A 25467-nucleotide genomic window follows, 5' to 3' on the forward strand; every position below is an offset into this window, starting at 1 on the left:
TCCTCCCAGAGCTGACAGCTCACCATTCCTATAGCCCTGTTGGTCCTCTACCTTCCTCTGTTTGCTCCCCAAGAGCTGGTGCATCTCCTTCCACTACACTCACATCATCCAGTACATAGAGTCCTTCTCCTTCAGTTTTAAGTGTCTGGGGGGCAGTGCAGAAAGGAAGAACTGAAACAAAGGCATTAGCCACCCTCTTCCTGCAACACATATTCCTGCTTTTCTTTATCCCCTCCAATGCCTCACATTTCTAGCCAGATAGGGGGCTAGTGAGCTCTTCTGGCAGTAAGGGAGGAATTCCTTTTTTCACCCAGCTCCCCTCCAGACAGGATTTTAATCTTCAGCAGTAAGTTGGACCAAACATCAAACAAAGAAGTTATTCAATTCACTCTATGCTACTATGCCCACTACACAATTTCCCTGCTGAAGCACAGCCCACTTAGACCTTTACAGTGAACACTCCACCACTTCCAAGCTAGAGCTCATAGTAGGGAAGGTCAGTTGCAAAGCACAAAACCTTCCTGCTACACAGCAGGTAGACAAAGGACTGCTGCCCACCAATTTCCAAATAACCTAAAGGTCTCTTTCAGTGACTGAAAACATGCAGACATCACCCCCCTGCATTAAATCCTACGTAAAAAAAGATTTAAAAAACAAGAGGGTTTTTTAAGCTGGTATTTTTATTAGAACTCTCTACATAAAGCACCTTTGCCTTAAACTTACAATACTTCTCTGAATACTGCTTTTCTGTAACACAGCACAAGATGCTTCAAACTACTCCGCATTTCTCGATTTGGACACTGCCACCTTAACAGCTTGCACAATGGCATCTTTATCAATGCCAAACATCTTCAGGAGCTCAGCTGGCTTCCCGCTGCGTGGTACATGAGATACAGCCAAGCGATTAACTGTGATACCAGGCTCACCCACCACAGCAGCACACACTGCTTCTCCAATGCCACCTGTGAAAAGAAGGACAAACACCACATACAGATTGCTTCTACAGGCAACAGACTGCTTTTATATCAAACCCAAGAATGTGAAAGACTCCAGGAGGAGATCACAGTTTTTTCCCTGTTTACAAGCTCAGTGCTGTAACTGCTCTCTGGAAGGGTGGACTGCTATTGAGAGAGCATCTAGGAGGGACAAATGGGGCCAGGATGCCAGTCGCAGAGGCTGCAGAGTCAGAGAAGCAAGTTTAACACCCTGGTCTAACACAGATTTCTGCTGTACTTGTGGCCAAGTCAACAAAATTTTAAAAGCATTTTAAAATTTATATCTGATCAGAAGTCAATGCAAGTTAAACTCCCAATTTACATGCTTATAAGAAACATCAATCATAATATAATATATGTCTGAGTCCTCCATTTGTGAAATGAAAACAATTCCCTATTTCACAGGCATTCTGAGGACAACCAGCCTGACATTTCTTAAATACTTAAAGACTGGCAGTAAGAAACATACCTCTAAAGTACATAAAACTGTCATGAATCCCTCAGCACTTCAGCACCCATCACCAAGGGCCAAGTTTAAAAATATATTTAAACTAAGGAGTATTTACAAATGTACTTAAGGAACTGAATGTCTCAATTCCCACCAACCTCACAGCATTTAAGTGTGCAACCTTTTTACAACTTCTGTACTTCCTATTGGGCACCTCTCTGAGCTACTTAATGCATACACAACCTTTGCATGTGGCTCAGCTCAAACTGAGTCACCACCAGTCACAGGGACAAGGGGGTGCAGTGGGGAACTGTGTGGCAGCAAGAGAGATGCTGGAGGCAGGAATACTAGGGAAGGAAACACAGGGCTGGTGTCAGCAGCTTGTGCTCTGAGACTTCTGGCAGTAGAGACACCTCGGTGCTGCACTGCCCTCGGGGTGTGTCCAGGAACATGGTGCTTCTCCCAGCTCAGGGCATGTGTGACTTAACCAGCCAAATTCAGCCTCCAGCCAGAGGCACTTCTATAGATGAGGCTGGTAAAATTAGTGATGTGGGCTTGTGATGAATGTACACTTGACCTTCTCTGATTGCATCATATAGACAGCTGTGCCAGTGTAAATCATGTGTTCATCACCTCTGTGCGTGATGATTTTGCCATCTTGCAAATCTACAGCAAAATATTTGTCTAGAGTTGAAAGATAAGCTAGAATATGATGAGGTTCAGTGATGCTACCACCATCCATGGTCCGGAACAAAAGTATGATATAACTAGCACTTATGGTAATGCCAGCTCACGTCAGATACCTGGCAAGACTGGTGCTCACCTTAAAGTAGGATAACATTCCCCTTTCTAGGAACTAACTCCCCATAACAATGCCACAGTTCACAGCTGCCCCTCTGCTAATTTCTCCATCTCCCCAAGAGGAGCAAGCCTGACACGCCATTCACAGCAGCTGCTGTTTGCGTAAGGGCTCACCCTCAGAGGACATGTTTGCATAGGCAAGCCACTGAAAACCTGTGCAAACAAAATATGCAAGAGGGCAAGAGGCAACAGAGTAGTTGAGCAGATGATCAGCTGCCGAACTGAGGTCCTGCAGAATCCTGCCAGGGGGTCATCAGAAGCAGGAGAGTTATTTTACCTATGAAAATAAAATCCTGGTGCAGAAACTGGGGGAGTTTCATAGAAACTACTCTGCTTCTCCTGCATAGCACTTTTAGTTGAGGATTTATTTGGAAATCATCTTAGAAATTCCTACTTGCGTATGTACATGCGCTTTTTACTGTTAGCTTAAAAACACTGCCAAACACCAGCAAGATTCTGAAACAGCCTGTAAGCAGATGAGATCAAGGAACCAAGAGAGGCCAGTGAGGATGCACAAAGCTCCGTCTCTTCACAGGCTTCAATCTGCTCTATTACAGTTGTGGTGAACTAACTTAGGAGAAGCAAGAGAGTGTAATTTATCCCAGAGGCTGGAACTGCCAAAACCATCCAACTTCAAGCAACCTGGAATCAAGCTTTTGGACATAGGGAAAGCTTAAGAAAAACATACAGCAATGGTCTCTCTTGTAATTTAACAGGCTGCAGAGCAGCCGCTGTAAAGCCAATCTGGGTCCATTCTGTGCAGAATCACTGCACCACAGCTGGAATTTATAGTTTCATGGGGAACAAAAATCAAAATTTCACTTGGCCCACACATAAAGAAGGGCACACAAAGCCAAATTAATCATAAAGGCAGCCCTGATTAACTCATTACCTTAGGAAACTTTCAACACTCAGTGTCAGTTTATAATCATGGTGGCAATGGAAAAGGCTAAAATCTCTCTTTTGTTTTAACTGAACCAGAACATGAGGCCTGGTACTTTTCTCTCTCAGGTTAGGAGGAAGCTGTGAGTCTCCACTCAGCCCCTGGGGGCTTCCTGTGCGGGCTATGACTTCCTAGTCTCAGCTCACCTTCGTGGTAATGGTCCTCAACAGTGATGATTCTGCCTTTGGTCGCTCTTGCATTTTCAAGTATTGTCTTCTTATCCAGGGGTTTTATAGTGAAGGGATCAATCACACGTATGAAAATTTTTTCTGCAAAAGTAGAATGAAGTTATTTCCAACATAGCCTTGGAGAATACAGAACAATGAAAACTGTACAAGGCAGCCCCTAGAATCTTCTAAAGCAATTCTGAAAGTTATCTCTGCTAACTCCCAGGTATTTTTGCTAATGGCTTGACTGCCACAGAATCCAACTAATCCTAACCCTTGTATGTATTCTCCCTTCATGAACCCTGGGAGACAGTAATATTCATCCATTCCACAGACAAAACTGAGGCAGAGAAGCTTTGGGTAAATGACTCAAGGTCACTACAAGTGCTCATTAGCAGAGCAGAAACTTACCTTGGCTTTCCCACAGGTAAGAATAGAAACTAGCCATGAGGATATCCTTCCTACTGAGGCTGTTAGTCAGGTTTCCCCCACTGAGCTTTATTTTACCTTTAACTTTATTGTTAAGTCAAGCACAATTCCTTCCTGTTTGTTTATTTGTAGCCCTCATCTGTGAGCATTTTGAATCCTTCACTTCAGGCTGCTCCCCTATCAGGTGTGCTTGTTTGAATTGCCCCCGCCTTGATTGCAGTGTGGCAATGAAAAAAAATCAGAATTTGTCCTGCCATCACCAGGCAGGCCCAGATTACTTGTTAAAGCTACATAAAAATTATGATTGTTTATAAAGAATAGCAAATTATCTGAGCTTTTGTCTGATCTTGGCTAGCTGAATACGGATTCAACTCTTACCCAACATAGAGAAGCCTAAGGCCTAGTCTACCTCAGGCTATTTATCCACCACTCCAAGCAGCTACTTCAGCATCCAGGAATTGATATAACACAGAGAAACCCTCTGGTAGACTATGTGGACACTCTTGTGTCTAAAGGCTATTTAGCAGCCACTGTATCAGCTTTTATGTATGAGACACTGCCTCTACTCTAAGGGAGTATCTTTCCACAACTGGTTATTCACACTCCAAGATCAGCAGTGCGTTGCAAAGCACTACAAATACACAAAAAACAGTAGTTTTAAAAATACAACTTTCCAAATGTTCTAAGCCTGATGGCTCAAGGTCATGACAGAATATCTAGATAGAGCATGCAAAGCTACCCCTAAGCCACCTACACCATTAATTGTATTACCTCTTAATATTTGTAATCTCTTCCCGGGCTATTGACTCACAGATGGATTTTGCTGTTTCCTTTCTCTTCTTATTTCACTGAAGGATTTTTGTTTTCTCTGTGAGATGAGGTCTGTGCATTTGAGCACTATCACAGGATTATTGCCTCCCACACTAGTTAAATGTTGATACATTCATTCAAAATCAAGTTAGCAGTGAACCATACCTACACACAGGCACTATGCATCAACACTACTGCATAAAAGTGCAGAGTTTTGTGGCTCAACTGACGAGCTGTGTTTTGTTAACTGGCCACAACCTGATTGCATCCTACCATGTCATACCCTAGCCAGCCTGGACAACATGCCAGGGAAAGATCACTCCTGTTTCTTACACTCTTCCTCTAAGATTCTGCAGGGCAAATTTAAGAGACAGGATGGAAATCCAAGCAGAACTTTGATTTGACCAGTTTGGCAATTTTCACAGTTACTGATGCCGCTAAGCTAACTACAACCTACTCAATCAGGTAAGATTGGCAGATGTACACTATGGTCACCTGTTAGCTGATACAGTGCAACAGCTGCCGGTAACATTTTAATTAGTCAATGTTTCCCAGTACAAAGGGTGAGCAGTTCCACTGACTGGTATTGATTTCTTTGCTGTGTTAAATGATAAAAAAAAAAAAGGGGGGAGGGATGGGACTCCCCAATCTGATCACCTTTTCTCAGCTGCTCTGCTGCAGCCAGAGCCTCATGCAGAGTCACTCCTGCTCCTATCACAGTCACTTGGTCATCCTTACTCTTCAGAACCACCTGCAAGAAAATGTTTCCATGTATTTTAAAAAATAAATGTTATTGATGGCAATACTTCTAACATTTTTGGAGATTTAATTAAAAAGATTGAATCTCTGGTGTTGGAATGCTTTCGAAGGAAAAGGGCTTTTAGGGGAGAAACTTGGCATGTTTTTCCTGATTCTGTGATTCTCTACGCAATATTTACCTTCGCCTGTCCAATATGGAAGTCCTCATTGTTGTTATAAATGACAGCATTTTCAGGACGACTGGTTCTTATGAAACAAATGCCCTGTTTACAAAGTAGACATGCCATGAGTTACAAAACCAGTAAGGTGTTGACATTCTAGTTTATAAACACAATGAAAAAAAAAATAAAGCAAAATTACTTTTTCCAGTTGTCTGTTTTTAATCCTTCCATGTTATATCAGGTTCTACTGCTTTCCTGCTCCCCAAATTCTCATTAGCGCACTAGTGCTTTTTCAATAGCTGGTTGTTTCAGATATTACAATACAGTTACTCTCTTTTTAAAGCGCACTGGTAATTTACAGTCTTTCTGATTCCAAGATCATCACTTCTCTTTTGTTCTCTTCTGGAAATGGAGAATCCTACTTGAGTTAATTAGGATCTTAAAGCTTTGCCATATGTCTGCAAAATTTCCTCTAGAAGCTTTAAAGCAAAAGAAGAAATGCTTAGCTGAAAGCAAGGAAATAGGTTTTCCATCAGTTAATATCCATATGCCCTTCCAAAAGAAGTAACAAACCACTGCTGAAGTCTAACCTCTCTCTCACAGTTCTTTACACTCCCTTTCTCTGTTTTTTTTTCCCCTCATCTTTTCCACAGACCACCAATCACATTTCTTAATACCAAATTTCCATACTCCTTCACATAAAAGTCGTACTAGCAAGACAAATTTTTCAGATTATTTGCTCCTTGCTCAAGGTAAATTCCTATGGAAGCCAAGAGAAGTACCAATCAAGGAGCGGATTAAAGAATCCCGCACTACCATTGGTGTTTGATCATCCCTATGCCAAATTTAACTGAAGGTGGATAAGAGAAATCAGACAATCGCAGCTACATGTGAAGTCTTAGTCCTCTTAGGACATAGTCCAGTTTAACCAAAACCCATCATTATCAACAGGGGAGCAAAAGATGACCAGTGAGGCTGTGTACCGGTATAAGTACCGGTTCTCAATAGTTCCAAAAGACAGAGACTGTCCTGGGCCAGTAGGGGATCTGATTCCTGAGCTTCCATGTATGTATATAGCCTTTGATTATCAAAATCCTCAAGTTCAATTTCTCTTTCCATATCCACCTTCAAATATGGTCTGGGAGAATATCATAGTAAAGGTGTACTTTCTGCAAGTTTGCCACGCACCAACAAGAGAGTTACACTTGCATTTATTTCTGAGCCTGTTTAGACCCAACCTGCAAACGCTGCGTAATCATTTACATTTCCCCAAATTTGGCCCACAGTGTCCCAAACTGTTCACTTGACACTAGCCCGGAATGAATGTTTGCAACCCTTCCATGCAAAGAAAACATCCCACTGCCACGCTGGAGCCTTTAAAACAATTTATGTGGGTAGAGGCATGCAAGAAACATGCCAGCAGCAACAAAAAAAGTAAAAATAAACCAAAATATTATTCTCTGGCTCAGAAATATTGTGATACAAACCTTGGTGTTGGCAGCTATTTCCACTGCTTTTTCAGTGGCTACAGCATCACTAGGGTAAAAGACAGTAGCATTGGGAACAGCCCGGAACATGCATAGATCCTCCAGTCCCATCTGAGACGGCCCATCCTCACCTAGAAGAATTAAAAGAATTTTTGGTGATCGCTCAATATAGCAGTGAAGTTCAATGTAAAACAGAAATATATATAAAATCAGGCACACACAGGACATGCAAGTCTACCTGCTTGAGAAAAGAATCATCTTCTCCTTAAACTTGGAACCTTCTAAATAGTAAATAAAGACAGAAAGAGACTAAAAAGAAAGAGAACTAGGGTTAAAAAGAAAAAATGAAAATAAAGTACAACAATAAAACAACACAAAAGGAAAACAACCAAAACAAGAAGGGTACAGATATAGGAGAGGAGGGTCACAAGGTATCTGAGCATCTTCAGATTTGTATGTACTAAGGTTGCACAAGCAAAATTTATACTCAAGTCAGTGGTGTTACTCTAGATTTAAACTGCTGGAAATGTGAAAGGAGAATTGCATGTGTTCTATCAGAACCAGAGAGCCTATTTGGTACAACTACTCCCAAATTTTTAGGCTCACTTCAAGATTAAATGAAGGGTACGTATATTTTATTAGTATAAAAAGTCTTTTTAAAAGAGCAATAGGGTATCCACATTGTTCATTTAACTGCTCAAGCACCAGACAGCATAAATTGCAGATCTATAAAAGAATCATTAGCCAGAACATGTGCTGGATGCCATGATTTTCCATAGTGAAAGAGAAAAGGACCACAACCCGCCCCCCCCTTCCCCCCAATGGTCTTATGTAACGGTGCTTTGGGAACGGCACTGTTCCAAACTAACCATGCAAAGAGTTTTGAATTCAGTCATGTCACAGCCTGCGGAGCAGAAGCAGGGCAATAAGCCTTCCCACATGCACCCACTACCTGTTACTCAAGAACAACAAGTTCACGAGGAAGGAGGAAAGTATTTTCATACAAGGAGCACAAAACCCTGAAGAACTTTAAACATATCAAAGAAATCAATCAATAAACTGCCACTACACATTATTAATAAAGTAGGCATGAACCAGGAGAAGAGTCTCATCTTTCAGTCATGACATGTAAAAAATTCTCAACATCACTGTTTTTATTGTATGCAGTCTGACTGAATGAGACTTCAGTGGGAATTTTTCCTTCCTAAAAAGTACCCAGAAAAGTTATATGTAGAATAAAAGTGAAATTAGGAAGAACAAAATTAACAGGCATCTGAATCAGAACCTGATACAGGATACTGTACTACTCATGCTTGTCTGTTCCACTTTTGCTAATGTGGTGCCAATAACAATACTACTAGCATTCACAGTCCACCTTGTACAGAGCGTCTATAACATGCTAGTAGTAACTGACAGACAAAAACTAGACAGAGTTCTGCCAGTTGTACTCACATGAAAATCCTGATTTTTTTTTTTTTAAGCATAATGCAGGTCAAAAGAATTTTTTATTACACTCACAAAACCCATGTTACAGTTTAAACAAAAAATGTGATTGCTTAATGTAAACAGTATCAAATGACTATAATATTAAAATTGGTTGTTTAAATAACAGGTATTTGGTTTTGATGGGCATATATTGTGATTTTTTTTCCTTGCATGTTCACTTTGGCAAATATAGATTTTCCTTTCTCCCTTTATGACCTTGAAAACATACTTAACATTTCATTAGAAATTTTGATCCCTCAGCTACTGTTAGTGTATGAGAAAAAATAGTTCAAAGGACATTATGATAGTTCTTTCTCATACATTTTAGAGGCCCAATTTTCAAAACAGCAAAAGCCCTTGTCTACCTGAAATTGCTACATAAACCTTTGATTTTCACCACAGACCTAGTTAGGATTCTGAATTCTTTGCAAGTCTGAAGTTCTAACAGAAAGTATACTTATTTCATACCTTTCTATTTAAAATTGAATTTTCAAACTGCTAAAGAATTTCTCTAGAGTATTCTCTTTTACAATCTTGTTGCAAAACTTAGGGTTCAAAGGCTTTTTTAAAAAACAGAGCTGAAGCCCAAATCAGATTTGTAACTCAAATAGCTTTATAAATCTAACTATGCGCTTCCCAATCACAGCCCCAGCAGAACATATCAAATGCTGAAAACTGAAACTTGAAAGTGTAGTTTTTGGAGACAATTCAGGTAACCCAAAGGAACTGTATCTTCTCAAATGAGCAAAGACCAAAGCTATAATTGGATTTTGCACCAATACCTTTTGCTGCTTCCTAAAAGATTTAAACTGGATTGAACTACGGGTTGGACTATGAAGAGATGGGAGGACTGACTGACTTTAAAAAGAAAAGTGGCTTGTAACAGAATCCCTACCTTAATGACATACACAAGTCATAATCTGATACACGCTACTTACAGCCTCCACTACTAAAGCATACCCTATACCACTGTAGGTTCTGGATCAGACTGTACACATTTATGAAACATCTATAAATCAGTACAACTTTACCAATATTATAGGTCAAACTATTTTGCTTTAAAAACAAAAAACAATCTCTCCTCCAAACCATCCTGCTAGCCAAAACTGTAAAATCAACTGAATAACTTATGCATAAAAAGAGCCTTAATTCACCACCTCTGTCAGCTCTCCCCCTTGTTCTTTTTCCCTACAAATACCTAGTAACTTTTCAAGCATAAAAATACACTGGCATTTTCCTTCTCGGTATGCAAGTCTGCTCTTATTTTCATGGGTGATCTTTACACATTTCATAAAAAAATCTCTCCCTCCCTCAAACCAAAAGCAAAACCCCAGTATGGCACGACATGTACCAAGCAGTTATGATGGGAAACAAAGACTAGAGAAGATATTGCCAAGTTGCTGAATTACATAACAGCTTCAAGTTCCCGTTTCATTAGCACTATGAGGTTTGGTTTCTTATAAACACATTAACTACTCCAGTAGTAAGAAACACTGAGATAAGTCGAAGTAATTGTTTCAAATGGATGACTTTAAAAGGCATAATAAAACATAATAATAATTATCCTGTGCAAAGCGTTTTTGAGATCTGTCGACGAGAGCATCTGTGTGAGAATAAGTACCATTACTTTCTCATTTTAGGGACTGGGAAACAGAGCTAGGGAAAGTATGTGTCAATAGCAAAGAGGTAGAGGAACCTAAACTCCTCATTTGCGGCCCAATGCCTTTATACCACTCTGAATCTTTGTAGAGTAGAAAAGTCTTTTTTTTTTTTTTCCAGTCAAGCCAAACTGATACCAACAAAAAAAAGCAGACAAGGGGAAGAATGCTTGAAATCTCTCTCATTCTTTCCAAATGAAGCAATATGTATGATAAAAATAAATTAGAACCATGACTTCTCCCTATAAACCTTGCCACTTTAATACCATCATAGCTATATTACTGATAGTCCCCACAAACCATTATCAGTTAGCTTTGACTGCTAGGAAGTTAGCACTAAATATATGGGAACTGGTGGTAAGTAGCCACAGGCTGCCCTTACCAATAGAAACACCACAGTGCGACCCACAGAGATTGATGTTACTTTCGGAGATGGCAGCCATACGGATCTGATCAAATGCCCGGGTGAAGAAGGTGGCAAAGGTGCTGGCAAAAGCAACAGTTCTGTCACGAGTGGCACAGCCAACTGCGATGCTCACCTGGAAAGAGGGAGATTGTACAGGAAAGGTGAATTTCTTATTCATTAACTGTTTCCAAGAGATTATCCATGGGGCTTCTGACTTTCAAACTTTATTCTAGTGAGATCTCTCAATACAGGTAAAACATCTGTCTCTAGTCTTGCTCCTCATCAATGGGCTTTCCAAAAAGGAATGAGAAGCAACTCTCTCTCCCAGTATCTATCCTCCAGCAACTCTTTTGCTCCTTGCCTCATCTTCTAACTGCTATTGTTGATCCCTATTGGCAGCTTCTTTTCTTCATCTACTCCAAGCAGCCATTCTGAGAGTTTTAAGACTTGTCCCCTTATCTTATTTCTTGGCCTGGATCAAAGGCTTACACTTTCAGTCCAAAGGACGTGGTTTTACTACCTCCAGCAGATAGAAACTGTTATCATTAATAAGTGAGAATGAATTTGTCCATGTTATTTGGACTGGTATTTACTAAAAGGGCTCTTCTTCAGCAAGATGGAGAGTAGAACAACACAGTAAAATTGTTTATTGCTAGAATTGCCCCATACCTTTACTTCACACAGAAATCTGTCTGCTCCTCACGGCCAAATTTCTCTCAAGCTGATGTAAATACAAAACGCCTGACTCAAGCTCATGAAACTGCCCTAGCATAAAATTTGCAAGAGGCAGCCTGTGAGTTCTCAGGTTATAAATCATTAAAGACAACAGCCAATTTCTGCCTGAATTTATGTCTCTAATTTCATTTGCTTCAGTGAACCCATACAGGTGCAACTGAAGATTCAGTCCAGACCAAGCTACAAAATCATTTTAGTCCTTTCTGCCCAAATGCCATTAGGTTAATTTTTATTAATTATTTCCCTGTCCTCCTCTTTTAACCCAAGTCTAGCGTACAGCTCATTGTCATGTTGTGGCATTTCATTTCCTGTGAAAACAGAAAACTAACACGTCTCTTCGGAGTTAACTCTCTACAAACCATGCTGTGGAACACACTACTGCTGTTTACATGTTGCCATCTCCATGGCTGTCTGCTAAAATGCAGACAGTGTGACCAAAAAAGAAAAAAGGGGGGGACTTAGGGAAGAATGATTAGCAGCATCCCTGTTGTATCGCATTTGGAAACATCTGCAACAGCCCCATATTTTTCCTTAAGCAGTGAACAAAAATTAAATATCTATGAATACCATGTGAAAAGCAAATATTAAAACCTCTCTCTGTGAAGACTTAGACTGAACAGTCTCATATTCTGTTGTGCAATACCAATATTTCATAAAAACAAGCAACCAGTTACCATGTTCTGTTCAGCAATGTAGCATTCAATGTAGCGACTGGGATGTTCTTTCTTAAAAAGTTCTGAGAAGGTGGAGTTCTTTGTGTCTCCATCCAAAGCAATCACTCGATCATTGGCATGGCCCAGTTTTGCAAGTGCCAGACCATAAGCTTTGCGGGTAGCCATCTTGGAAAGAAAGATAGAGTAGTAATGTTACTAGTTCCTGTTTCTAGAACCTTTTCTTTGCTCCTTTTTCTTGTTTTTCCCCATGAATCTATTCACACACACACACACACAACAAAGAGTTAACAGGAGCAAAAATATATATGAGAAAAGTTACACACAGAATAAATTAAAAAAGAGATAATACAATGAAGCATCACAACACCTATCTGTGTTGAAAACAGCAATTCTCTATCAGTCCAGCTAGGAAAATCTGAAAACCATATCCAGACAGGTCTCTGAAATCAACAGGCCAATTTCTGCTCACTTACCTACCATGGAAGTTCACTGGACCTTGTGGAGCTACTTTAATTTTAAACACATGTAAAACAGTTTAGATAACTGACACTGATCATGAAATTAAGGAGTGATTTGAATCTCCCTATTTTAACATATCCTCCCAATACCTGGCAAGTTGAGCGTCTATCTGCAGGTCACACTGCAGCGATATGCGTTTACCAGGATACTGAAAATAGGAGTGAATGGGTAAAGTAGGAGCAATTGCGACAAGGGATAACGCTGTTAATAACTCTTCCTGCCTTCTGTTAAACAGTATTATACTACGAAGATATCTGACAAACAGTGAGGAAAAAAAGGGAGTACCTTTTCTCCTACTTTGTAACTTGGTGGAGATGGCATCTTAATGTTTCTAATATTTACTATAGGTGCATCTTCTTCCGGCAGGGCTGGAGAAAGCTTTTTCTTATTTTGGATTTTGTCATCTATTTCCTGAATGACTTGTTCAGCCATGTTTTTAGGAAGGGGCTTTCCATGCCAGCTTTCCTTATCTTCAACACCTGCATATTTAAAATTATATTACAAATAAGAAAAAAATATAAAAGCTATTAGTTTTTATCTGCAGATTTTATTCAGATAAAAGCACAGTGAACAATGAGAGCATCTAATACCATGTTTCAAGGAAAAACTTCCTAATGATTTCCATCGTGAACAATTACAATAACATTCACTTCCATTAAGCAAGACACATTTAAACACACAACAGAAACAGTCAAATTCTACATATTCTGAATAAGTGACCATTCAGGACAATAATCTTCCAGTGACTTCTATGGAAATTGTGTTCAAATTGGCACCTAAAAAAAAAGGCCCATAAATGCATCAAGAACTAAACAGTAAATCAGTGTGAACCATTAACATGAAATTTCAACAGTTAGGCCTAAATAAACAAACTCATCTCTAAGTTTCAAACCACAGTTAACCAAGCTGTTTAATTCAAACAAACCCTAAAATTTTACAACTTTTTTTATTTGAATAGCTTCTGATGATACTTATGTTTGTGCACTTGGCACTAACGGCAAAATTGCATCTCTGGCTGATTTTGCTTCTTTGACTTTGAATCTTGCTTGCATACTCCAAGAAAAGGAACAAAGATATTCATTCCTATTTTTAATAATTTTTAGCTGGTCAGAAAGGGGAATTCATGCTGTGCTGCTAAAACCTGCAGCTGAACAGAATCGCAGCAACCCCCACACTCTGAAAAGACACTGAGGCCATTTTACGGATAGTGCTACGCAGCCAGCACACACTTCCTCACTTGCAAGAACCAAAATCATCATCTTAGCACTAACGCTGTTGAGAAGTATAAACAATTTGGAAGACTTTTTGCATGACACAAACATGGCTCAAACGCACAGGTAAAGGTTCATCTGCTAGCAAAGGCATTTAGTTAATTGCACACCACATGGAAACTACAAGAGGCTCTTAGAGGCACCATGAATTCCAAAACTCAGACAGCTGCTAACACATTTAATCATTCTTATGAACTATTGTATCTCAGTGAAAGTCACAGATCAGATCACATGAAATAACACGTAGTTTGAGACCAGGTATTTTAAGTACTATACATCTTACACAGCTTTGCCAAAATTGTAAACGCAGCATCCCTCAGCCTCTGTGCATCTATACTCCCTAGCTGGCAGCATGCGGATTCAGCTATCTGTGACACAGGGAGCAGCAAGGAGCTTCTGGAACAAGGGTACTCCCTTCTCGGCTCAGAGTACTCTTTGTGGGCCTACGGATCAAGAGCAAGCCAAGAAAGTTGCCCTCTTTTGCTAAGGCAATTTTCAAGACCAAGTAACACAGTCCAGTGCTTCTTTCCCTGGCCTTCTTCCAGAGTAGAAAACATTCTTTAAAAGCAACAACTCAAGTACAGCTGCCAGCAGAGGAAATCCAGTTCTGCAAGTGAGTCTATAAAAGTCCAGTCAACATGGAAGTGCATCTAGCTGGGTGATGCAAAGAACTAAGAGCCACATCTTTGCCTGCTTCCAGAGAAGGGCCAAACTAATACGCTCCGTAAGCAGAGGGCAACAAAGCACAAAAACAACAGGGTGAACATCTCAGTTTTCAGATCATAAGGACAGCATGGAAGCATGATATATCTTTTAATGATTGCATCTTTATTGCAACACCGTGTATATACATTATATACATGTTTTCTGCAAAGCAATGGATGTTTTATTACCTGATATGCCTTTGCCTTTAAAAGTCTTTGCAATGATAGCAGTTGGCTGATGTTTGGCCTGGCCAAAGGCTTTGCAGAGTTCCTCTACACTGTGTCCGTCAACGATGATAGCATGCCAGCTAAGAACACAAACAGATCAACTGTTTCTAAAGGGTTTTAGCATGTGACACCCTCTGGTAGTTAGTAATAACAATAATGAATAATAATTTAGTTCCTTTTTCAGAAACACAGATGATGTCAAAAACATTAACTAGTATTCTTTTGAGATCATAAAATACTGTAGTTCCCTTTTTATAAGGCGAACTGAGTCACAGACAGCTTAAAAACAGCTACTAGCAAAAATCGATAACCCACACATAACCCACTTATCCTAGATATCTTCAGCTATGATAGCTATTTTTAATCAGAAGAGCAAATCAGACATCTAAAAAAAATCAGTTAAAAAATAACACTGAAAACTGATTAAAATCATAAACATGGTCTATCATAATTTGCATGGCTGCTAAATTATTTGCTAATTGCAAATTTTTTATTATCTGTTAAAATTTAAAAGGAAGAAAATATTAACCTTGAAATACATAATTTTAAAACACAATAATCAAAAAATCTGACAGACTTTGTCAAGGATTTCTGTATCCATATGAAAATGCACATTTCTAAACTAACTGAAAGCCTATACAAAAAATACAAAGATTCCCTTAAGAGTAAGGTTTTTCATGCCCCTTTTTTCTGATGTACTTGCTATGACAGTACATACAGGAAGACAAATAATTATAAATCCTGCATTTGATGTGATAAAAACTGCTTCAAGATTCTCTAATAAGTTTATCTGAATAAAGTCTTTATTTTTCTTCTAAGCAAAAATTCTGTCACCTTTAATATTCCCGCTGTACAAACAAAGATGACTAGCTATCAAGAATCATGAAAGACCATCTTTCTTGGTGATGGTATCCCTTGGAGTCAAAAGCTCATTTGAAAAATTCTGAAAAGCAAATAAAACGTACAGTCTCAAATGAAAGCGTGTACTGAACGTCTTCCAATCACATACCCAAAGGCTTCACAACGTTTCTGGTAGATTTCAACATGATGCTGCAGAGGAGCAGGGTCACTTTGTCCAAGACGGTTAACGTCAAATATAGCAACTAGATTATCAAGCTTGTAAAACCCAGCAAAGGCCATTGCCTCCCAAACAGAGCCTTCAGATAACTCTCCATCCCCAAGCAGACAATACACTCGAAAGCTAGAGAAAGAAGTTAAAAAATTAAGATGTGTTTTAGTACGCAGAATTAAATCAAAAGCAAAATCTAACATTTTACAGTGAGAATTTGCTGCTTTTTTTATTCCAAACATTGCTCAATGCATTCATCTGAGATGCCCCTATGTGATTCTAGAAAAATTAAGTTAAAATACATTTTAGTTGTTAAACATGAAAAAAAAAAAGAAAGAGAGAAACTGTCTTCCTTTGCAAACCTTTGTCTCGAAGAAAATCGGGTCTTACACCTCCTATTGCAAGGCTTGAATGAATAGGCCCATTAAACACTGTCACCGTGACTCAGCAAGATCACCGACAATGCACCAAACGCTATTGTCTCCTTCCTCATTCCTACCACACACTCCCTAGAAGGACGACCAATAATTTCGTTTCAGGAAATTATAAATTGGGGATGGGCTCAACTACACATTAAAGCATGTTGCATAACCAAATTCAGGGAACCGACAGACTACTTGCCCACCTACTGAAGCTTTTTATTAAGGCAAAACTCAGCAGGAGTACTGCCCGATCTTGTCTACAGGATTCAGCCCCTGCACTTTGCCTTCTGTTACCACTCCCTTTTTTGGATGGCAAATCTTTGCAAAATTATTATTACCTGTTAAAATTTAAAAGGAATAGTATATTAAATTTGAAATACATAATTTTAAAACAGAACAATCAAAATACCTGTAAAGTGATTAGCCATTAAGCTATTACAGACTTTGCTCCAAATCCCATCTATTAAAATACATTTCACAGGGCACCTGCCTTTAGCTAAATGTGAACTGTATGCACACAAACGGCTCCCCAGTACTGCGTGCAAAACTACCTTTTTTCTTCTGTCAAGTAACCACAGGTTAGATTTTTTTCCACATGTACCATCTGCTAAACTCTATTAAAATCAGCAAGTCATCTTTCACAGCAACGATTTCAAGCTAGTGAAGTGTAGAACACATTAACTGGGCAGCCTAGATTTGAATGTACTAGAACTGTCACATAAAATACATCAACTACATTCAGGCTATTTTCCTCCTCGTACAGATTTGCCTTTAGACATTTACTTTTCTTGTCTGCAGAACAAATGTCAGAAGCGGTCATTCTTGGCTCTGTGGAGTTGAATGGCTTTCGGGTAACATTTTGGAGCCCAAATTTATGATTCAACAGTGCTATTATTGACCATAATGGTTCCTTATCTAGATCCATGTTCTCCATTATTTGCAGTCTGAGTTTGAACAGGCACATCTCTAGTTTGCTTTTTCCCAGTAAGAGGACATGTATTGGTCTCAAAATTGCTATCAGTTGCCCTCTGGAAGTTAGAGGCTGCTCCAACAACTTATTGTCTTCTCTGTTCAGGAATGTCACCTTGCAATACTGCCAGGCTACAAAAGGAACAGATGCACCATTTCTCGCTAATCCCTAAATCCTTAGTAGTTTCCCTGGCAATGGCCTGGTAATTATCAAGCTAATAAACTGTTACTTAAAACCTGAATTTGAATTTAGGTTTGGGAATGGAGAATAATAAAAAAAGGACTTATTTCTGACTGACATAAGAATGTAATTTCTTTTCACAAAATATTCCCTCCTGAATACCTAAAATCATAAGATATGAAGAAGGATTTACCTGGCTCTGTCAAAGAATTTGCCAGTGTATGCCATTCCACAGGCAGCGCCAAGACCTTGGCCAAGGGATCCAGTAGCTACATCAGTGAATGCTTGTCTCTGAGAATAAAAAGACAACAATTATTTTACAGTTACAAAACAGAGGATCTAAATTCTCATTCATTCCAGCAGGCTTCCAGAGAAAGAGTCCTACCTGGTATTAAGACCAGCTTTAGAAGATGGTTCAACACATACATGAATTCAGCTTCTCAGCTATTACAACATAGTGTAAGTCTCTCCAAATCTTGTCCTGCTCCCCGTTTTTTTCCCCAGCAATGCATCTACCTTGATGATCACAGTGTCACAGGCTAACTAGCCTCACTGAAAGGGAGTGGCACCCACGGCTCAGTAATTTCTAAACTATGCCTTGCATAGCAACAGTTAAGATCTGATGATTCTGTGTAAAACATTTCAACTGAAATAACTTATTGGGCATGGAAAGACCAATGAGGCAACCAAACTGGATGCAAACTCTTGAAATACTTCAGAGCTTCTTAAAGGACAGAAAAGCCATGCTGGAACACAAAAAAACCCTTTTTAATATGGAAAATACTGAGACACAGGAGCGTAGGGGATCAACACTAAAGGTCATTTTTGCAGAGTCATTCAAACCAGGACACTGAGCCTGCTTTTGAAGCCTTGACATTAACATCATCCTTCTTGCAAGTTCTCCCTCCTGTACTACAGTTGACAACCAAAAGTTGCTGCAAAATACATGTACTTCTTGTTTCACAGAAAACACCATCTTGTTTCAAAGGTTATTAGCACTTACTGGTACTGGGTGTCCTTCTAAGACAGAATCAATTTTCCTCAAGTTCAGTAATTCTGATTCCTGTAGAAATCCAGCCTCTGCCCAAACAGAATATAAAATTGGTGCTGCATGACCCTAGAGAGAAACATAAATTTTAAACAAAGCACAAGTTTCACAATATCCTAGTATCAAGTCAAAAGTCTACAAAGCTGACAAACCGAACTCTGCAATCAGAATCTTATGTCCACTAAAAAGGGATCAAGTTATAAAACACTTTTACAGAGCAATGCTCACACTGATGCTTGCTTCCAAGTCCCCTAAGTCCTCGCTTGGAAGATCACAAATAGCTGACTACCGTAACTAGATTTCTAGTTAAGAAAGAACACAGCGCTCTTGAGGGCCATTTAGGATGTCCTCAAGAAAATGAACATTGAAGAGTAAGAAGCTCTCTGTCAACCAGGCAGATCCAATTCCAAAGAGCAATTTCAGTATCAAAACAAAAAACTTTGAATCATTTTGCTTGGGTATCAGTTCCAAGAGCAGAGCACTTCATTCACTAGTATGGATGACCAAGTTTTCTCCCATTAGTTCTTCAATAAACATGGATTCAAGGCAAGATGCAATGAGTGACAATAATCAAATTTTAGGCTTCACACTCGGATCACTGTGGCCAGATCCATCTGGACAACTGCAAAGTAGTAGTCATTTTATAACCAGGGAGTCATTAGGAGTCAAAAAAATCATGCAGAACTTTGAAGCCATTTAGCAGCTCTGGGCAGAAATGTTGAATAGTCAGAAAGAGGTAAAGCAAGTATTATGAAGTGATCCTATCTTATTCTTTTACCACCTCAGCATTAATTACTTGCTCCTCATCCACTTACTTAATTCAGAAAGACAACCAGAAACATCAAGAGTTACATCCCATGCAACAGACACACACCATCAGCTACGCAGTATTACTGTAAGCCACCATGTGAGGAACTGATTCAAAGATGAAATCTGCCTCACTACAGTACCTCATCTGCCATTTTGCCTACAGTTACTTTTTCTGAAGGCCCCTCAGCTGCCCTTATGTCATACAACCAAAACGTCCCTGTGGCGTGCAACAGCACAATGCAAGAGTGGACAGAAACACTAATGGCCAGTTAGGAGCACTTTTTTTCTTTTTCTTTTTTTTTCTTTTTCTTTTTTAAATGTTTTCTGAACCACAGTGGCTTGAGAAGTAGCGCAGTACAGGTGCAAACTACCCTCTAATCCACCATAACTATTTCCTACAATGCTCCCTGGTGAGCTGACAGTAACTAGCGTATGCTTTGACACAACTGCAGGCATGACAGCATGGCTGCATTCAACAAGAACAGCACAAAAGCTAACTGTGACTTACTGGTTAGAAAATTAATTACACCAAAATAAAACAGACTTTAACATTTCTTGATAGATTTTATAGACAATATAATGAATTTTATTATTTAAAATTAAAACAACACAGCAAATTTAAAGCATATTAAGACATTACACAGATACTTATTATTTGGGAGTTATGCTACAACTTAACATATTCAAACAGTTGTGGATTTTTTTTTTTTTTGGGGGGGGTGGTCCTCCATTTCTGTAGTAGACAAATTCCAAGGTCTCAAATTGTGGAAGCAAGTATAAGCAAGTATAAGTCAAGGAAAACAGGTCTATTTAGTTTATGGACAGCTCTTTACTACCAGACTGCAACAGTGTAGTGTAACAGTTATGATTTTACCTTTGAGAGAACAAACCGGTCATTGCTGGCATTTCTGGGATCTTGCACTTTGTACCTCATGGTATGGAAAAACAGCACAGACATAATCTCTGCTGCACTGCAACATGATGTAGGGTGGCTACAAGTCAAGACAGACCCAAGATTAACACTTCTGATTACTGTTTGCTCACAACCTTATCTTTAAAATACCACTTTACCAGTCCCCTAATCCCCAGCATTAAAATACACACCCTTAAGTGTTTCTGATAACCCATCCCATCTACCATTACCCCAATGCCAATTAGCTGCACTTTGTGACAAAAGGAGCCTTGTTATCTAGTCCAAAGTGGATGTTAAAAGACAGGCCCTGGTGGCATATTCAAGACATATCTGTTTGAGCTCTCTGTTCTTCTTCATGCCAAAGAACGTCACCCTAATCGGTGACTGTGAAGCACAGGAAACAATATCCACCATGTGCCTGAAATTATACTGTATTTTTCTGAAGGCATGAAATTCATGCTAATGCAGAGGAAACAAAGACAGCTTTCCACAGTACTTACGCCACTCACTGGGTGAAGGATTTTAAAACATGGCATTGTGACTTGTTCAGGCCCCATCGCACAGGTGGGAATTGGTAACATAATACTAATTTTTGCAGAAAGTTCTGCAACATTTAGAACTGTATTATGTTAAGTCCCATCCATTTTTTTTTATATTGACTATTTTACCATTAGAGCTGTTAAAATAGAACTAGAACTTTGATTACTAGAGGGGGCATTAAATAATAACTTCCTTGCATTTCATTTTCTATTTAAACTGGATACAGAAATTCACGGTGTTAAATTTATTATTAAAAATATATTCAGCTATGCACTGAAAAATACTAATTTGTTTAATCTTTGGCTCATGGATGGACTAATATTTTCTACATTTACAATCAAGATCAGTTTGAAATACTGAACAAGTTGGTATACCAAACATTTAAAAAAATATATATTTGCGATAGTCTCTCTCTCCCACTGAACTTACTGGGATGACTTTAGCCACATCTTTCAACAGCAGCACAAATGAATACTTCTGCTGTAACTTGGAAATATGCGGGCCTGTTTCAGAAGTAACTATGCCATTTAGCAGCATCAAGCAAGAATAAAGTAACATGAAAAGGGTTGTTTTTCAGCTCTAGGTGGCAAATATTGAGTTATTCCAACAAAAGGTATACATTTCATTTAAACTATTATAGAAAGGCACACAATTACTTTTATTTATCTACATTACTGCAATTTAAATAGTGACCATTGTAGTTCTTATGTCACTGAAATCGACTTACACACCTTGAAAAGATGGCACTACTTGACCCCTTAAAGTATCAGCCTTGAGTTTTCACTTATGCACTTAGCAAAAGCTTAAAAGTATCAAAAGGTTTTAGATTTTTTAAAATCTTTATTGATGGTATAAAGTAGCATTTTTCAGATGTTTACTGGTGTAAATAGGATCATTCTTGACAAGAGTAGGTGCTACTGAGGTACAGGAAAGTGAATGATGAACAGTATGAAGGTGACAGCTGCAGAAAACCGCACCAGCTTTGAAAGGAAAGTGTCATCTCACTACAATTTCTTTTCTACAAATACCTGATTTTTATCCTTGCTGTGATATACTCTGTTAAAACCTTAGAGCCTATTTGTAAAACAGGACCATTTTACTATTCACTTTGTTTTCCACATGTACATTTACCATGCATGTTAGGATTAGACAACACTTTTACAAGAACTTAAATCAGAATATTCTCTTCTGGTAAGTAATAATTCTTCCCTCCCATCATCCCCAACAGTACTGTAATATGATAATAAAAACATGCAAAACACTAGCAAAATATGAATTACAGTTAGTGTCCACCCCTTAGTAAGTACTCACACACAGGGAACCAGAAGAATTAGGTTTAAACCATGGTTCAAACATATTAGTAAATATTTATACACATGAGTTAATCGATAAGCCTTACATGCTTGTTTAAAGCTTTCATTCCTTTAATTTTATTAACTTTATACTTAACCATACTTCTATGAACTCCTGGTCTTGGTAAAAAAAAGTTTTAAACAACCTAAAATGGTAGCATGTGGAAATATAAAGAAAAAAAGGTATAAAAATTTAATAAATGACCTGAAAATTGGAAAAATCTTGTTAAACGGCTAATTAAACGGTTAATTAAATGGCTTTCTACTAATAGAAATTAACCAAAGTTTACTTACATATCAGACACCAGAAATCATTCTAAAATCAGCTTACAGAATTTTGTTTAAATATATCCATCTTAACTAGATCTACTGGTGTATTTATTCATAGTTTTCTGATAAGTCCTGTAACAAGAATTCCTTGTTAGGCCTAGGGAAATGTGCGTGGAGTACTCCTGAGACAGTGTGGGGGAATGCAGCAAATAATCATCTTCATTCTACCCTCACAGTCTTTCACATTTTGTTCATAACTGATGAATAATCTAGAATTTTGAAGTTGTGGTCTGATTAATAAGCTTCTTTGTCAGATAGCCTCTACTGAAGAACTGTCTTAATTTTGAATATATATCCCTTCAACAAGAAACTAAACAAAACTATATTAGAATTGGACTTCAAAACTGAAATCCAAGAGTCTCAAAAATTGACAGCAAAATAACCACTCCAGCATGGAAAGGATTTTTTACTCAATTTCTATTTAAATTAGCTCCATCTACATACTTCATCTAATGAGAATCATGTTGGAATGTTAAAACGGAATACCGAGTGAAGAACAAAACTAAAAAACTGAAGCAGAGCATAATTGATGACAAGTGACAACACTCCATGTTATGAAACTTAACTGCCTCTTCAGAAATTCTTGCAATTTCCACTTTTAAGAATCTAACCACCTAATTCTAGGAAGCCAGGCACTGTTTCAAAACTGCAGAAATTTATCACTAACTACATATGGGATTCTATCAGTTTTGGTCAAAATGTCTGTACTACTTATCTTAAAAAAAAAACAAAAAAAACAAAAAAACCCACCTTCCACACCTAAAAGCAAGTATGTTCTCAATCTTTGCAACTAACTTGAAATGCCCTAGGTGGGGAAAAAAAATGGTTAAGTATATAAAAATATTTATAGTTTACTGATTTTTTCCACTGCAGCTGGTAAAGTGCTCCTCATATCAAAATTACATATTTGAGCATCTTCAGCATCAGATTATTTGATCTTTTAGCCCTCGTCCAAACAAAGCCTGCATTTGCTTTAATAAAAGTTAATATAGGTAAAGACAGCAAGACCTGGCTTGTCAAATCTACCATCATACCACATTTCTTGCAAAATATATCACAGTTTACAGAAGTTACTTCCTTGAATTAAGCAGGCAGGTTCTGCTTTATTTGAAGCTCTTTCATTGCAAGTAAATTCACTTTTACAAATGACACCTTTAACAAGCATAAATTTTCTTAAAAAAGTCAAAGTAAGCATGACTCAATCTTTTATTAACAGTAAGCCTCTATTTAAATACAACCTGCATTCAAACAACTATCCACTTCCTTACCATATACCAGCACTTTAATCTAAGCTCACTGACTCATTCAGGTATCTAAAAAACATAATCTTAATGCATGTCTGTTTTAGAAATGCATGTGACTTGACTAACACTGCAACCGATTGTGAACTCCCTAAACTTCTTTTTCTTTCCTGTTAGGCATATTACTACATCACCATCTTGGTAGCCAAGTCTTATTAATTAAGAAAATATAACCTATCAGCATAGTCTTCCCTCTAGAGTCCATCTTTCATAACCTGTTCACTATCAGGTTGTATAATAATTTCACACTCTACACAACTCATAAGTAATGCCCCCCCAAAAAGCTATAGCATAAATTAATGAAGTATCTTTAGGCAAGAAGTACTCACCACAATTGTAGCATATACGAACCAGGGGGAAAAAAAGGGCAAGTTAAATAATTTTTACTATCTGCTCTTCAGTATGGGAAGAATGGCATTACTACTGAATTTCATGGACAGCAGAAGAGAAATCAAAGGCTGTACCAAGACCCTTATTCTTTAGTGGCACATCAGACAAAACAAGGAGATAATCATATCTGTAGATAACACAACTGATATCGCACACGTCCTCTGTGGCCACCTTAAAGCATGCACTAGAAGCTCAAGACTGAAGCCCCAGCTGTACTAAGTAGATTTAGCCCCATCTTCCCTACCTGTAGTTTCACATAGGCTCAGGTAATATTATCTATACATTGTAGCCTTGAAAGAAATCAAGAACTGGGGAGCAACTGTTGGGCATCTTGTACTTCTGTCGCCAGACGGGACCAAAGCAGCTTCCGCCTAGCGAGAACGCGCTGCCGGGGCTGGGCTGGCCGAGGGCTCCCTCGTCCCAGCACTGCGTCTGGCAGAGAGCACCAGAGCGGCGTTTTCACTTGCTGCGTGTGAAAGGAACGAGCAAAGTTCACTTTCCGTGTGCTCTGAGAAACACCCTGCGAGACAGCCCATGCCAGAAACACGTTGCAGAGTGTAAGCCAATTCAAAGAGGAAGCTTGAAAAATTTTTGAGAGACCAGCTTTCTCCGCACGAGCCTTAGTATCCTTTAACTCTTTTTTTTTTTTTTTGGGGGGGGGGAGAATGCTGCAGCTGGCTTCAAAGATGTCAAAAGGGAGGAAATTGCAGGAAGATAGGATAAAAAAAAAAAGACCAGTATTCTATATTGAAGCACTCGAGTGTATTACTCAAGCAGAAAAATGGCTTTAATTTTACATGAGCAGAAAAGGATTGTTTGCCGAGATTTTTTTTTTCCCCCCCGTAGGTACAGCACGATCAAAGGAAGGATAACCCTGGAATCTGCACACATCAGAGCCTAAACTAAATCCTGTCCAGAGGCCTGAATAAACTGCCCATTCGAGACTGCCGGCATTTCACAGATAATCCCACTTGGGCTCACTTGAAATTCTGTGGAGAATTAGTTCCAACTGAGGGGCACGAAATGAAAAAGAAACCGTTTGCGCCTCAGGCTAAAAATTCTTTGGTTTTCCAGCCCTGCATCAACTTGGGCCGCCGCGGTTCCCCCCCCCCCCCGCCCCCAGCGCCAGTAGGCGCTGACCCGGCAGCCGTTGGGCCCCGGGGGTGGCCGTTGGGCGCGGGGGGCGGCCGTTGGGCGCGGCCGTTGGGCCCCGGGGGCCCCGCCGCGCGCCCCCCGACCCCCCTCCTCCCCCAGGCCTCCATGATTTCACGCCGAGCACCGCCACCCCCGCGCCCCCCCCGGTTTCGGGCAGAGCGCGCGGCGCGGCGATGCGCCTCGGGGAGAGTGGACGTGACTCGCGTGGTGCCAGCCCTCACCCCACGCAGCCTCCCCAACCCTCCGC

General features: G+C 39.2%; 1 protein-coding gene across 1 annotated transcript; it reads right to left on the reverse strand.

Moving 5' to 3' along the window:
* Positions 1–661: 661 nt before the first annotated feature.
* Positions 662–21428, reverse strand: TKT (transketolase). The gene is made up of 14 exons (XM_026076786.1): positions 21424–21428; positions 20114–20231; positions 18385–18498; positions 17575–17672; positions 15750–15941; positions 14702–14820; positions 12823–13016; positions 12019–12183; positions 10586–10742; positions 7061–7191; positions 5592–5675; positions 5311–5404; positions 3394–3516; positions 662–962 (listed from the first exon to the last, which is right to left on the reverse strand). The coding sequence occupies exons 2-14, from the start codon at positions 20195–20197 to the stop codon at positions 775–777; spliced, it is 1743 nt and encodes a 580-aa protein (XP_025932571.1). The 5' UTR covers positions 20198–20231; positions 21424–21428; the 3' UTR covers positions 662–774.
* Between the last annotated feature and the right edge of the window lie 4039 nt (positions 21429–25467).

This window comes from Apteryx rowi, unplaced genomic scaffold (genome assembly GCF_003343035.1).
Source record: "Apteryx rowi isolate R43461 unplaced genomic scaffold, aptRow1 scaffold_111, whole genome shotgun sequence".
In the NCBI taxonomy this organism is placed as follows: domain Eukaryota; kingdom Metazoa; phylum Chordata; class Aves; order Apterygiformes; family Apterygidae; genus Apteryx; species Apteryx rowi.